The sequence below is a fragment of the Staurois parvus genome, unplaced genomic scaffold, assembly GCF_062004578.1.
Source record: "Staurois parvus isolate SC_StPar_1 unplaced genomic scaffold, SC_StPar_1.0 ptg000575l, whole genome shotgun sequence".
Lineage (NCBI taxonomy): Eukaryota > Metazoa > Chordata > Amphibia > Anura > Ranidae > Staurois > Staurois parvus.
In genome coordinates, this window is record NW_028318371.1 from 4,704,421 (window position 1) to 4,718,840 (window position 14,420).

At 46.5% G+C, this 14,420-nt stretch overlaps 1 protein-coding gene across 2 annotated transcripts; it reads left to right on the forward strand.

Annotated features, from left to right (window-relative positions):
- The first annotated feature begins 2,010 nt into the window (after positions 1–2,010).
- LOC149450366 (E3 ubiquitin/ISG15 ligase TRIM25-like) lies at positions 2,011–8,284 on the forward strand. 2 transcript variants are annotated; one of them, XM_089692065.1, is made up of 2 exons: positions 2,011–2,707; positions 7,356–8,284. In XM_089692065.1, exons 1-2 carry the CDS (start codon positions 2,038–2,040, stop codon positions 8,282–8,284), a joined length of 1,599 nt encoding a protein of 532 aa, XP_089548191.1. In that variant the 5' UTR covers positions 2,011–2,037. The 2 variants fall into 2 exon arrangements, with proteins under 2 accessions (XP_089548191.1, XP_089548190.1); XM_089692064.1 differs by having other exon boundaries at positions 2,038–2,698.
- The last annotated feature ends 6,136 nt before the right edge of the window (positions 8,285–14,420 follow it).

The window sequence follows — 14,420 nt, forward strand, 5'->3', positions numbered from 1 at the left end:
GCCATTAGTACCGCCTCAGTGCTTTTTATTAGCACTGATCACTGTATTGGTGTCACTGGGGTGTCAATGGCAGTTAGTCAGTTCCCCTCCAGTGTCAGAATGCCGACCGTAGTCCCGCTATAAGTCGCTGATCGCCGCCATTACTAGTAAAAAAAAAATTCAGCAAAGAAATGTCACAGAATAAATTTTGGCCTAAATTTATGATGAAATTTTATTTTTTAAATTTTTTTACTGGATATGTTTAATAGCAAAAATTATAAAAAATTGTTTCTCAAAATTTTCGATCTGTTTTTCTGTATAGTGCAAAAAATAAAAAATGCACAGGCGATCAAATACCACCGAAAGAAAGCTCTATTTCTGGGGAAAAAAAGACGTAAATTTAATTTTGATGCAGTGTTGCATGACCGCACAATTGTCAGTTAAAATAACACAATGCCGTAACACAAAAAATAGCCTGGTCAGGAAGGGGGGGGGGGGATCCTCAGGAGGGCGAGGGGTTAAAGAAGGTGTTGAGGAGGAGATACAACACCTCCTTGCTGCCTGCCAAATGCTCTCTGAAGAGTGATCTGAACACATATTGCTCTTCAGAGACCAAAGCTAGTGTGAAGGAGCTCTTAAATTGATTGTGGGCAGGAGGGGGTTAAACCGAAGCATGGCAGACTTGGGAGTTAAATATCTCTCAGTTTCTCCAACTAGTAGTCGGTCAGCCATCCGCAATAGTACTTCAGGTGTCCCTAGACATGAAATCATGTCTGCAAAACCTTCTAGAACAGGGAGGGGGAGAAGGGAGGAAGATGGGGACAGGTCAGTCATAGAGCAGGGCTCACTCATCCCAAGGTGGGATCTGAAGACTCAGGCAACGTCATCCATCATGCAGAGAGGGTGGAGCTTCCAGGGGCTGGACTTCATATCTCCCGCCCACATTCCCTTTCTGAAGCACCGCACTGGCTGTGTGTAGGCGGGGCATACAGGGGGAGAGGGGCGGGATCAGCTGGAGCAGATCAAGTCCTGTCTCCTCTCCTGTCTATGCAGAGGGGAGGGGGGGGAGAGCTCGTTACCTGGAGTCTGGGACACAGAGACTTGGCAGATGCAGCCAGCCACCTCTACAGATTGCTTCCCTGACCAATGGTTTGGCAACCCTGCTTGGGCACAGTATTCATGGGGGGTTGCTTGGGTGGGCGCAGCTGCAATCTGGGGGGCATAGCCCACCCCAGCACCCCCCTAGATCCGGCCATGGTTCATACCCATGTGATCTAATTCAAGCAAATGCAATATGTTCTGCAACCTGCTTTTGGGGTGTTGTTAAAGCGGAGTTCCAGCTGAACAAGAAAAATAAAAGCAGATACAAAAACTGGAGCTTCTGACCTATAAAATACAGACACTTACCTGTCCTTAGGTCCAGCGGTGTCCTCACCACGGCTGCTTTTCTTCTCTCGGGGAGAGAGGGGGGTAGAGAATAACTTCTGCTTCCGAATGCCTAGGTGATCGCAGCTGAAGTGGGAGCGGGTACATGTCAATTTCGGGTACCCGCTTCCCCCGCTCCCCAAAGGTGCCAATCCTTAATGGGGTACAAGGGACAAAGGCTTAACGCGGAACTTCCCCTTTTGGGTGGAGCTCCGCTTTAACTTTTAGTTGACACCTGCAGCAGATGGCATGAACACAGTGGGATTGCTATGTGGTGGGGAAATGCAGCGATTCCTGTGCGTTTGTGTGTGAACTCAGCCTTAACCACAAAATACAACAAACAGAAACATGCCAATAGCATTTCACGCTGCGGTATATAACCCAGTTTTATGTCTTGTCTGCAGATGTAATTTACAATTTATAATCAAAATGACGTAAAAAAAAAACAGAGATCAGATCACAAATGTCGGAATATATTCCTTTAATTTATGAACATTTACTTTATCCACAAACTTCCTGAAGATAAAACTGCAACACCAGCTCAGCCCCGCCCTGTGCTGAGAAATGTGAGACGACCTTTAGATTTTCCGTGTCGGAGACTTTCACTTTCATTTCTCTCTTCTGCTGTCAGGGATGGCGTCTGCTGATCTGAGAGAGGAGCTGGACTGTTCCATCTGTCTGAACATTTATACCGATCCTGTAATGCTGAGATGTGGACACAACTTCTGCCGGGTCTGTATTGATCGATCGTTGGATACACAGGAGGGGTCTGGAGGTTATTCCTGTCCTCAGTGCAGAGAAGAGTTCCAGGATCGGCCTGCATTGCACAGGAACATCACACTACGTAACATAGTGGAGACCTTCCGGTCTACTCAGCCAAATGAGAAGAAGACTGGAATCTTCTGTACTTACTGCATTCACTCTCCTGTACCCGCTGTTAGATCCTGTCTGCATTGTGAAGCTTCTCTGTGTGATAATCACCTGAGAATCCACAGCAAGTCACCAGAACATGTCCTAACTGACCCCACCACTTCCATGGAGAACAGAAAATGTGCCATCCATAGGAAACTTCTTGAATATTACTGTGCTGCAGATGCCGCCTGTATCTGTGTGTCCTGCAGGCTGGATGGAGAACACCAGGGACACAAGGTGGAGACTCTGGATGAGGCTTCTGAGAAGAAGAAACAGAAACTGAGGAACGTTCTGCAGAAACTGATGACAGAGACAGAGAAGACAGAGAAAAGAGTCCAGAGTCTGCAGGAACGTAAGGGAAAAGTACAAGAAAAATCAGCTGGTCTAACAGGTCTAATAATTTTTTATGTATAATCTTTTATTTATATTCTAATTTTTTTTTTTTTATATTATTATTTTTTCTCATTTTTGAATTTTCCCAACTCCGTCCCAGATTATATGGTCCCTCTACCACAACATCGTGAGCATATCTATGCATCATCCCCCCGCTGCTTCATAAATAATTAATAATTCCATTCCACGTACCCACATTTATATAAATATATATATATATATATATATATAATTTTTTTTTTACTATTATACAGGATTTATATAGCGCCAATAGTTTGCTCAGCGCTTTACATTATAGTGGGAGACAATACGGTAACAATACAGTTCAATACAAGAGGGAATTGAGGGCCCTGCTCCTTGGAGCTTACAATCTAGGAGGGAGGGGTAAATGGTACAGTAGGTAGTCACCGTGGGGGATGGAGTGGTTGGAAGAGTAGAGGATTTTAGTGTTAGCAGAGGGCGGGATAGGCTTCCCTGAAAAGAGAGGTTTTCAGTGAATGCCTAAAGGCAAGTAGAGTAGGTGAAAGTCTGATAGATTTGGGTAGGGAGTTCCAGAGGATGGGTGATGCCCTGGAGAAGTCTTGGAGACGAGCATGGGAGGAGGAGATAAGGGAGCTAGAGAGTAGGAGGTTCTTGCGAGGAGCGGAGTGTACAGTTTGGGTGATATTTAGAGACAAGATTGGTGATGTAATTTGGGGCAGTGCTGTGGATGGCTTTATATGTCATTGTTAGTGTTTTGAATTTTATCCGTTGGGCAACTGGAAGCCAGTGGAGGGATTGGCAGAGATGGGTGGAGGACACTGAGTGGAGGTCAGTGGAGGGATTGGCAGAGAGGGGTGGCAGATACAGAACGGTTAGTGAGGTGGATGAGTCTGGCAGCAGCATTCATTATAGACTGAAGAGGGGATAGCCTGCGATGAGGTCGGCCAATGAGGAGGGAGTTACAATAGTCGAGGCGTGATATAACAAGGGAGTGAATAAGTTGCCTAGTGGTTTCCGAGGTTAGGAACGGGCGTATCTTGGAGATGTTGCGGAGGTGAAGTCTACATGATTTTGTCAGTGATTGGATCTGGGGCTGGAAGGACAGATGTGAGTCTAGGATTACACCTAGCACCCTGGCATGAGGGGATGGACTGATGATAGTGTTATCGATATTTATGGTGAAGTCAGTGGGGGTGGCGGGGGCTGGGGGGAAAAACTAGGAGCTCAGTTTTGGAAAGATTGAGTTTTAGGAAGTGGAGTGACATCCATGCCGATATGTCACTTAGTAGGTTAGTAATGTGAGAGGAGACTGAAGGGGTGAGGTGAGAGGTAGAAAGATAGATTTGTGTGTCATCAGCATAGAGATGGTACTTAAAGCCATGGGAGTTTATCAAGTGACCAAGGGAGGAGGTGTAGATGGAGAAGAGAAGGGACTTGGACAGAACCTTGAGGGAACCCTACAGAGAGAGGGAGTGAAGAGGAGGAGGCAGCGTTATTGGTAACACTGAAGGAGCGCTGCAATAAGTAGAAGGAGAACAACGAGAGAGCGGAGTCTCTGAGGCCAAGAGAGTTTAGTTTTTTGAGGAGGAGGGCATGGTCAACCATGTCAAAAGCCGCAGAGAGGTTGAGTAGTAGGAGTATTGAATAGTGGCCATTGGTTTTAGCAGTTAGTAGGTCATAAGTGAGTTTTAGTAGGGCAGTTTTAGTGGAGTGTAGAGGGTGAAAGTCAGACTGTAAAGGGTCGAGAAGGTTGTTGTCAGTGAGGTAGGAGCTCAGGCGATTGTAGTTTAAGCGTTCTAGGAGTTTACAGGTAAATGGCAGCAGGGAGATGGGTCTAAGGTTGTTCAGGTTGGTGGGGTCCAGGGAGGGCTTTTTAAGTATGGGAGTGATGTGCGCATGCTTTAGAGGGGAGGGGAAGGCACCAGTAGAGAGGGAAAGATTGAAGATGTGAGTGAGGGAGCATAGGATGGAAGAGGAGGGTGACCGAAGTTGTCAGGGGACAGGGTCCAGGGGGCAGGTGGTGAGGAGGGCTTCTGAGAATACCATAAGGACCTCTTCGGTGGTAGCGAGGTCAAGGAGGAAAGTGTTTAGAAAGGAATATGAAAAGGAGGAGTAGAGGAGGCATTTAAAGGTGCGGGGAGTGGGGATCAGATATGGAGAGATGGTTTCCAGGGGCGTTTGATTGAAGATTGTCTAACATGCAGTAGAGTTTCTTGTTGTAGTATCTTCCTGCAGCTAGAGTTCTTCTCCTTTGGGCAAGCTGGGCTGGGTTCAGCGTGAGTGGAATCTCAGTGGTCAGTTCTGGAGCACTGCGTGGCTAGTTCTTGAGGGAGGACGTTCGTGCTTTTGTGAAGATTAGCTTGGAGTTTAGTGGCTAGCTTGGTGTAAGAGTTACTAGGGTTCAAGATCCAGGTGGAAGTTATGAATTTATGTCCCTTGAAGCCGATGGAGAGAAGCCGATGTGAGGGGAGCAGGGGAACCATATACTGGCCCGGCCTCTGGTATGGGGTTAGGTGAGTTGATTCAGCTGAGGCCTTGTTGGTAGAATTCCAGGCTGTGTCACTGAGGTCCAGACTGCTCTACAGGGGACACTGTAGAGATCTGGGGTGCCTGAGCCTCGGGCTATGCGGCCGCGCCAGGCTGTGAAGTGGTGTCCACGGGTGATGCGACCGTACCAGGCCGGGGGGGGTCGATCGAGTGATGGTGATACCGTGCGGGGCCCTGTCGGGGGCCACAGCTGCCTGATCCCTCTGAGCTGCCAGAAGTGGCCCTTAAAGCCGGTGGAGAGGGCCAGGGAGCCTGCTGAGGTATCTTCTTGCTGTCTTTCTGCTGGGCATGTGTCCAATACAGCCTGCTGCTGAGCCTGCCTCCAATGCTGGGCTGCCTGAAGTGGCCCCTGGGACCGATGGAGAGGGGGCCGCATGCATCCCACCCTAGGATTGGGTTAGTCAGCAGGGGTCGAGGGGTGGAACGGCGGCATCCCGATCCAGCAGCGGTGTCCCAAACCGGCTGCGATTTTACGCGAGGCCGTGGCTTCGTAGGCCGCAATTTCCGTAGCTCCGCAATTGGCCCAAAATTGGCACAGCACCCCTCCTTGGGTGCTCATCATGGGCCGTAGGGTCTCCAGGGCCCCTGTGAAGTCCGCTGCCGCTCAGATGGCAGCGGATGGGCACAGGGGCGATGGAGCTCCTTGCTTAGGAGACTGCTCTGGTCGTCATCTTGCAACCTCAGATATATATTATAAAACATTATATAATTTAGTATCTAGCCATACTAGACGTATCAACTTACTTTCATTATATTATCACCTAAGGGCGGATTATGCATAGACCATTATCATCATTAATATTATTACTACTTTTATTTTTATATTGTCATTATTCTATTTGATTGTCATCATTACCGTTACCATGGTTATACTGCATTTTTACTCACCTAATTATTTTATATACCACTGTTGGTAAGGTGATCTTCACATCCTATGCCACTAGCTAAATTTATGAGCCATCTCACCAAGCATACACCATTGAGTGTAACAAATCTAATTTTATATATATTTTTTATTTTAATTCTTATTTTCTAATTTTCAATTAATTTTTATTTTTACATTTTTAATTTTTCATTTTTTATTTATTTTATTTTAATTTATTTACTTATTTTTTATTTTTCATTTTTATATTTTATTGATTATTTTTTAAATTTTGTAATATTGCAATTTTTCAGTTTATTATTTTTTAATTTTCCAATGTATATATTTTTTTTTCATGCATTTTTATTTTATTTTTTATTTTTATTTATATTATAATAATTTTTTATATTTTTTTGTGTGTGTGTGTCTATATATATATATATATATATATATATATATATATATATATATATATATAATTTATTTTTTACATAGATATAATTAAATTTGATTTTACATTATTATTTTTCATTTTGACCATTTCTATTTCCATTTTTATTCACATTTTATAAATATTGATAACCAAATTTTTTTTCCTTTTTTCTTTTCTTTTCATTTCCTCTGTTTTCCATTTTCCCATTTCATTTTTTCCCATACCATTTTATTTTTATTATTAATAACTTCTTATTTTTTCATCCATTTACAATTTTAATTCTCTTCCCGTACTCTTTTAACCACACAGTGTCACCTTACAACAATGGTAGAATCACATTATTGCTGAAACAATTGGTTAATTAATTGCCAAACAGCCCCTCTGAGGATTAACTCCGTATCTATACAACTATCGGACTCCCACTTCCCCCGGCTTGATAAAGGAGCGCACTTCCGCCTCTCCAGGGCAGCGCATGCTCCGAAACGCGTCGCAGTGCACCTTGGGTAACTGACGTCATCACGCCCACGTCATCGCTGTGTTCCAGCGTGCGTTCCACCCGGCTTTGAGGAGGACGTGCACGCCGGCCGGCTCCACAGCTGTCCCCCTCCAGCCACCACGCTGCTCCAGCGGAACGCTGACACATTGTTACCGATGACAGCTCAGTGACACCGATGACAACCCCCTCCTGTCCCATGTTACACCACACCACTTTATTTCATGCATTACTTGTACCTCATACATGGGAGGGTTCCTACTTCTCATCTTCATTAAAGTGTTATGCTGCACTTAGAGGCGCTTCTTCTCCTTCTCTCATCCTAACAGAGAGAGTCACTGCCCTGTTCATAGAGCTCAGGAGACAACTGGAGGACCTGGAGAAGAGAGTCCTGAGGGAGATCGCCAGCCAGGAAGAGCGGCTTTCATGTCCATTGTCTGAGATGATCCATCAACTGGAGATAAAGAAGAAGGATCTGTCCAGGAAGATGGGGGACATTGAGGAGCTGTGTAACATGACCGACCCCCTGACTGTCCTCCAGGAATCAGACACAGGGGACTTGTGTGATACTGAGGAGGGAGATGATGAGGACAGAGAGAGACATGATAGACTCCTCCATGATGGAGGGGATCTGGATGTGGCTGGAATCTCACACACATTACACACAGGGATATCTGATATGATAAAAGGGGGAAATGTATGCTTCTATACACAGGAAGCTTCAGACTTATTACTGGATGTGAACACAGCTCATAATAATCTACAGATATCAGATGACATGAAAACTGCATCCTGGTCAGGTAGATGGCAGAATCGTCCAGAAACACCAGAGAGATTTCAGTTCTGGGAACAGGTATTAAGCAGTCAGAGTTTTTCCTCGGGGCGACATTACTGGGAAGTGGATGTCAGTGAGGCAGAATATTGCGGAGTCGGGATGTGTTATCCCAGTATAGAGAGGGGAGGAGGGCAGTCAAGGATTGGAAATAATAACAAGTCCTGGAGTTTGATGAAGTATAACAATGGGTGTTATCTATTACATGATGATGAAACAATCCGCATATCTCCCGATACCCCCCCTGATAGAGTCAGGATCTATGTGGATTATGAGGCCGGGCAGCTGTCCTTTTATGATCTGTGTGACCCCATCAGACACCTCCACACCTTCACCACCACCTTCACTGAGCCCCTCCATGCCGGGTTATGGGTAAGAACAGGTCGTGTAAAGATCTCTGGAGGGGTCAGGAGACATGTAAAATGATCATATGACAGGAAATCTGACCTGAATCTGGTGAAATCTGCTGAGAAATGTGAATCTGGTTCATAGGATGACACCGTTTGTAGAGATCATATATTTCTTCAATCGGTAGATCTGGTAGATCTCAGCCGAGGAGAGTGTCCTCCATCACTTCCACATCCAACAAGGCAAGATTTGGGGGGGGGGTTATTTAGCATTAGGCTGACCACACCCTATACAATCTGATTGTACAATAACCTTTAGATCTCCCATCAGCTGTGTAGTATATGGGTCTGCCTGATGTGACCCAATAAAGAGCTGATTCACACATGTGCGGTGCAGATTGAAGCTCAGGATTCACAGCTAATTGGCACAGTAGTTGTTCAGCGGTTCAGATCAGGTTTACATCAGGTTCAGGAAAGGTTCAGGTCAGGATTTTATCCCGTTCACACATGTGCGGTTTAGAAACGGTTCCCATAGAAGTCAATAGCCTGTAATCCGACCTGAACCGGACCGCACTGCTCAGAAATCGCACATGACTCCTCACCGCCAGTGCACCGGACCTATGTGGACAGGCACCATAGGAAGCAATGTTATGTCACATGTCATGCCGATTGGATGCGGTTCAAACCAATCCAATCCACATATGTGTGAACCGGCACTCAGAGGATTGTTTAAGTTTGTCTTCATAGGAGATAGTTTTGGTAAAGCTAAAGGAGATTTGGTGGTGTAGAGTGTGGTCAGCCTTAGATTTACCAAAAGTATGTCATATAAAGCCGGACATGAGCAATCCACTCATATTGTATCCAGGCAGACCCTCGCATTACATACAGTAGTTGCTGGTAGATCCGAAACAGATTGTATAGTGTATGGTCAGCTTTAGGGGTTCAGGTTGGGGGTTATGCTATGGTTGGGGGTTATGCTGAGGTTGGGGGTTATGTAACTTTAGCTCCCGCCCCTGTTTTCTGAACTTTTGGACAAGCTGTATAAATTCTGCACTTTGAACAGATGTAGAGAAGAGAAGGCTGCAGATACACTGGTACAACTTATGTAGGATGATTTTTTTCCTCTCTGTGTATCTCCTGAGGCCAGTCACTGCACTGGGTATAGGTAAGGGTTTACAACCCCTTTGAAGATTTAATCATGAGTCGGTTTTATGGCCCTTTTACCCGTCTGACTGCTGAACAGCAGAGATTATGCTGGATGGTTATTCACTGTTATAAATAAGTCATCTAGAAAGGTGAAAATATTTTATTCTGTAAAGTGGTTATAAGGGAAGGACATTCTGTACCTCAAAGCCGTATTAAACCCAAAGGGAAACATTTGTTATATTGCAGCTTACCAATTCTTAGATGTGATGGCTGCATTCGTTTTATTATTTAGTCTTTCTTTCCTCTATTTTTATCTGGTGATCCTGCCAGTATGTCTGTTGTTTTTTTCAAAGGAACAAGCTCTCTTCTAGATATAGCGGTTACAGGGATGAGACAAACCATCTGCCAATGACAGGGGTGATTACAATACTCAGCTTTTATTTATGTAAAAACTTTATCCTAAAAGGGAAAGCATGTTTGCTGTAACTGCTTGGAGTTTGGCTTTAATTTGTTAGTGTATTTAAATCTGCTAGTCCATTTAACACTTCCCTCCCCCCAGACAGGTAATGGTGCTGTCCAAAGGGTCCCCTGTGCTCCTTCCTCCAGAGCGGGGGCGATCTAATACAGGAGGTGTGTTACTAACCAGCAGTGCCGGGACAAGATCATCTAGAGCCCAGGGTGAACAGGCTGAATTGTGCCCCCCCCCAAGATGTATGAGCATTATGTGTTAGCAAAAATCCCCTCCCCCCCACAAAAAATGGACTAATCTGCCTGCTTATCCCCTAAGCATTCCCCCTCCTCCCAGTACAAATCTGCTCTTTGCTGAAATCCCCTTCCCAGTACAAATATTTGCGCCCCCCCCCCCATCCAACCCCCCAGCTCAAATCCACTCATATGCCCCCAGCACAAATCCACCCCCCCCCCCAAAAAAAAAATTCCCCGCTCCTAGTAAAAATCCTCTACCCCTCATCTCAAATTTCACTTCTGAGCACAAATCCTCTCCCCCTCTCTAAATCCCCCTCCCAGCAAAAATTCTCCCCAATCCCCCTGTAGTGGATTGTGATAGACAGTCCACATTCTATTAGATGATCAGTAAAATGACAATTTTATAGTCTTGCTACTTTCTGCTTCTTGCTCTTTAAAATTCTTTACTCTCTTAAGTAAACAATCAGATATAGGTTGACAGAACAATGATGATAATTAAGATGGCGCCTTCATCCGGAGTCTCACCCTTGGTGACTCATTAGGAGAAAAGTATCTTTTAATGTAAACAACCCCCATAAAAGGGAATGAGTCTTTTTGGGGACAATGATTGGAAGATATCAACACGGATGGAAGAACACGCAGAAACCCAGTGGACTTTTCACCCAATCAATGTATATGCTTTGCCTGCATCATAAGCCCTATAAATGATACTGTTAGTTCCTTAATAAAACAGAATTTTAGGAAGTTGACAAACTGCAACAGTGTCAGTGTCTTTCTTCCACGTGCACGTAATTCTATATTAATTTGGCTCACTGGTAGATCACGGTAAATGGTCTGTAAGTGACCGAGTCCAAAACATTTTGGCGCCCAGCATGGGGCCCGGGTTCTGTACACCGGATTAGCTGACCGAGAGTGGACGAGGGGGACCGTGGAGCATTCCAGATGCGGAGACTGATCACCTCCTAAAGCGGTAAGTCAATTTTTATGTCTAATTATTCCTTACCTGCGTAGTCTGGAATTGCCCAGCGGGACTACTCACCCGTCTGGCTGTCTGTTGGTCAGCAAAGGACAGGTATACTAGCCCGGGGCTCTTTTGAACCCACCTGTCTGTGTAACGTCATCTACCAGTGTGATATGTCTTGTCTTTTGTGTTGTCTGTGTGTACCAGTGTGATTGGTTGGGTTGTTGTTGATGCGCCTGTGAGGGAGGGGAGAATTACGGCACAATATTCTTCATCAGGAGTGGACAGGATACACCCTGATTTGAGAGAGGGTGCCGGGAACTCGCAGTCGCAGTAATGGCGACACGATGGGACTCGCAGTCGCAGTAATGGCGACACGAGGGGAACTGAACTCGCAGACGCAGTAATGGCGACGCGAGGGGACTCGCAGTTGCAGTAATGGCGACACGAGGGAAATAACCACAGCCAGGGATTGGTCTTGTGGGGGAAAAAAAAAGAAATTACTCCCGACAGGCGTGTCTGAAATACTATGTCATGGTCACACTGTGTATGTGGATTAATGTTTGGTGTACATGAAAGAGAGAGGATTGGTGAAAGTAGTACAGTGACGCTCGTATCTTAGCTCCTGATATATTGCTTTACAGGGTTAATGTACATTACTCTCAGTGGAGCTGAAAAATAGGGAAGTCACTGGGAGGAGAAGCAGGGGGGGAAGTGCTGCGTGCTGTCCGTGGGTTCTGCTTAAACTGTCTCATGACACTGCACTCTCAGAACAAGAGGGAGTGACGGCTTTGGGGTCCACCTTAGGGTCCCCGGGAGGGAAGTAAAACAAAATGGGACAGAAACTTACAAAGCCAGAGAACAGTTCATTTGCTTGTGAACTGGTGGAGGAAACTGTGTAAAGAGAAGAAAGGGCTTCTAAATGAAGCATAGCATGTTAAAGACAGCAGAAACTTGGTTTAATGTGGCCCGCGCCCTACATCAGGAGGGGAGGGTGGAGCAAAAACTGAATCAGGACGGGGGAGTTGTATATGTATATTACAGGAAAGGAGATGCGCCCGGCAAGGCGCCGCCCCCCTATGATGATGGCCCATCCTGGACGTGCGAGGCATGTGGAAATACAGGAAGGCCCCACCCCGAGAGTCCAGATTTTTGCATACCGTGTAGTCAGAACCTCCGGATATGTAAGGGGTGTTCAGTTAAGAATCTGGGGTGGGAGGAGATTTGCAAGGGATGTGACTGGAAGCTGACTATGCAACATCCGATGCTTCCAACTCAATCACCTCCATTTCCTCCTCCGGCCCCTCCCCTTCCGCCCTCATCAAAGATGGTGGCGCCCAGTGAGGCCACCAGAAGCCATGTTGTCTCTGGGCCTAGCACACCGATATACCACACACACCTCTTGCCAGCTGCCCCCCCTTGCCCAGTGCTTACTGTCCCTGGCTCCCAACCACCTTCAGCGCTCCATACACCCCTAATGCCTGTAATAACCTCAGACCAGTTTAAACCAAAAATGCCCAGGACATGGAAGTTTACCAACCTGGACTCCCTGACCCCCCAAATAGATAGAAGGGCCCCAGAAGTGACAGCAGCTACGGCGGATCGCCGGGTCACACAGGCAGATGATGCCAGCTCCATCTGCCCCCAACAGGACTACCCACCCCTGGAAGGCCACAGTCCAGATCCAGAAACCAAGCCGCTCATCCAACCATTTGCCCAGACTACGTATCCCCCCCCAAAGTTTACCTATGTATGAGTCTGATATGGGGACATGCACGATGCCCCAGTCCCCCACTCCCCTACTTACCCCCATATCTGATGCCCCTATCATGTATGTGGCCTTCACCCCATCTTAAGCACCTTCGCTGTTCACTACTCTCCCAAACCCGGAAAAACACCCGATGCCTTTTTACCGGCGCATAGCCCAGATCCACAAGACCTATTCCACAGCTTGGAGGGACCTAGTGAGTCTGTGTGAGATCAAGGCTGGGGATGCATATTGGCCTATAATGGAAGAAGACATCACCAGAGTAAGGCCAAATGAGGACACCACTTATACCTCGGGAACTTCCTTCTGTGACCAGTTGCAGCAGTGGGCCAGAGAGAGACTGGCGGACCAGGCCACCACGTTGCAGGACATTACCCAAGACAAGACTGAGTCGGTGGAAAAGTTCCATACCAGACTAACACAGGTGTTTACAGACCTGGGATTCAGTGTCCATAACAAGGTACATACTCAAATGCTGGCCTCTGCATTTGTGTCAGGACTAAAGGAGTCTGTTTGCAAGGGCTTGATCACTGCCTGTCCAGAGTACCGTACCCTTCACCTGGATATACTGCTATTAGTGGCAAAGGGTCTGGAGACCACCCAGGTGGCCCGGAAGCCGACACCACTCATGTTGTCAGCTAGAGAGCAGGTCCCCAGAAGAAACCCACTTGTTTGTTTCAACTGTGAAAAACCAGGACATTTCAGAAGGGAATGCAGAGCTCCCAGACGTTCACGTTGACTCAATGACTACAACTCAGGGTGGGAAGAGTCTGCAATGCCACCACCTCCACCGCTTCCAGGACCCCCACGGACAGGCCCTACCCAAGAACATCTGAATCTTCTCCAATAGGACAGGGGCAAGCCTGTGTCCACTCCCCTTATGACAGTTTCTTCTCATGGATATTGTGCTAGTGGGCCCCTAGCAAAGGTCACTGTCCCCATTGAGGGACATCCTACACAATTCTTAGTGGACACAGGTGCAGCCAGAAGCGTTTTGCGGAGAGATTTACCCAATGAAACATACCTCTCAAACATTGATGTCTCCTGCGTTGAAGTAGACGGCTGCCCACAACGCAGTTGGCTTACAAAACCTCTACATATCGGCACCTTACCCAATCTTCTGTCTCGCTTTGTGGTGTCAAATACTTGCCCGTTGAACCTGCTGGGAGCTGATGTCTTGTCCAGGTTGCAAGCAACTATATCCTACCAACCAGATGGCACCATTCAGCTCTCCACCCCCTTGGGAGAGGAGGACACCTCGGCTCTATGTTCATTACCACTGATGATGTCTCTACAGGAAGTTTCAGGCCGCCCCTTGCCAGACCATGTAGAACAGGCCTTACAGGAGCTGCCACTCACTCTTTGCTCCACCGGCCCTGAGGATATTGGCCATCTGAAAGTTGCTCCAGTGTTAGTCCAGCTTAAGCCTGGAGCACCATTGCCACGGAAGCCCCAATACTCTCTGAAGCAAGCCCAGATGGACGCCATCTCCAAACAAGTCAATATACTTCTGGAAAACGGGGCGTTAATTCCCTGTGTGTCCCCATGCAATACACCCCTTTTCCCAGTGAAGAAAAGAACTCCAAAGGGTGAGCCCACCAAATATCACATGGTTCAAGATCTTAGAGCAGTCAA

Bases quoted from the DNA above. Each gene is read 5' to 3' on its own strand.
- LOC149450366 (XM_089692065.1), top strand. From the start codon at position 2,038: ATGGCGTCTGCTGATCTGAGAGAGGAGCTGGACTGTTCCATCTGTCTG. The intron at 2,708-7,355 runs GTCTAATAATTT...TCATCCTAACAG, and splicing joins AAAATCAGCTGGTCTAACAG to AGAGAGTCACTGCCCTGTTC.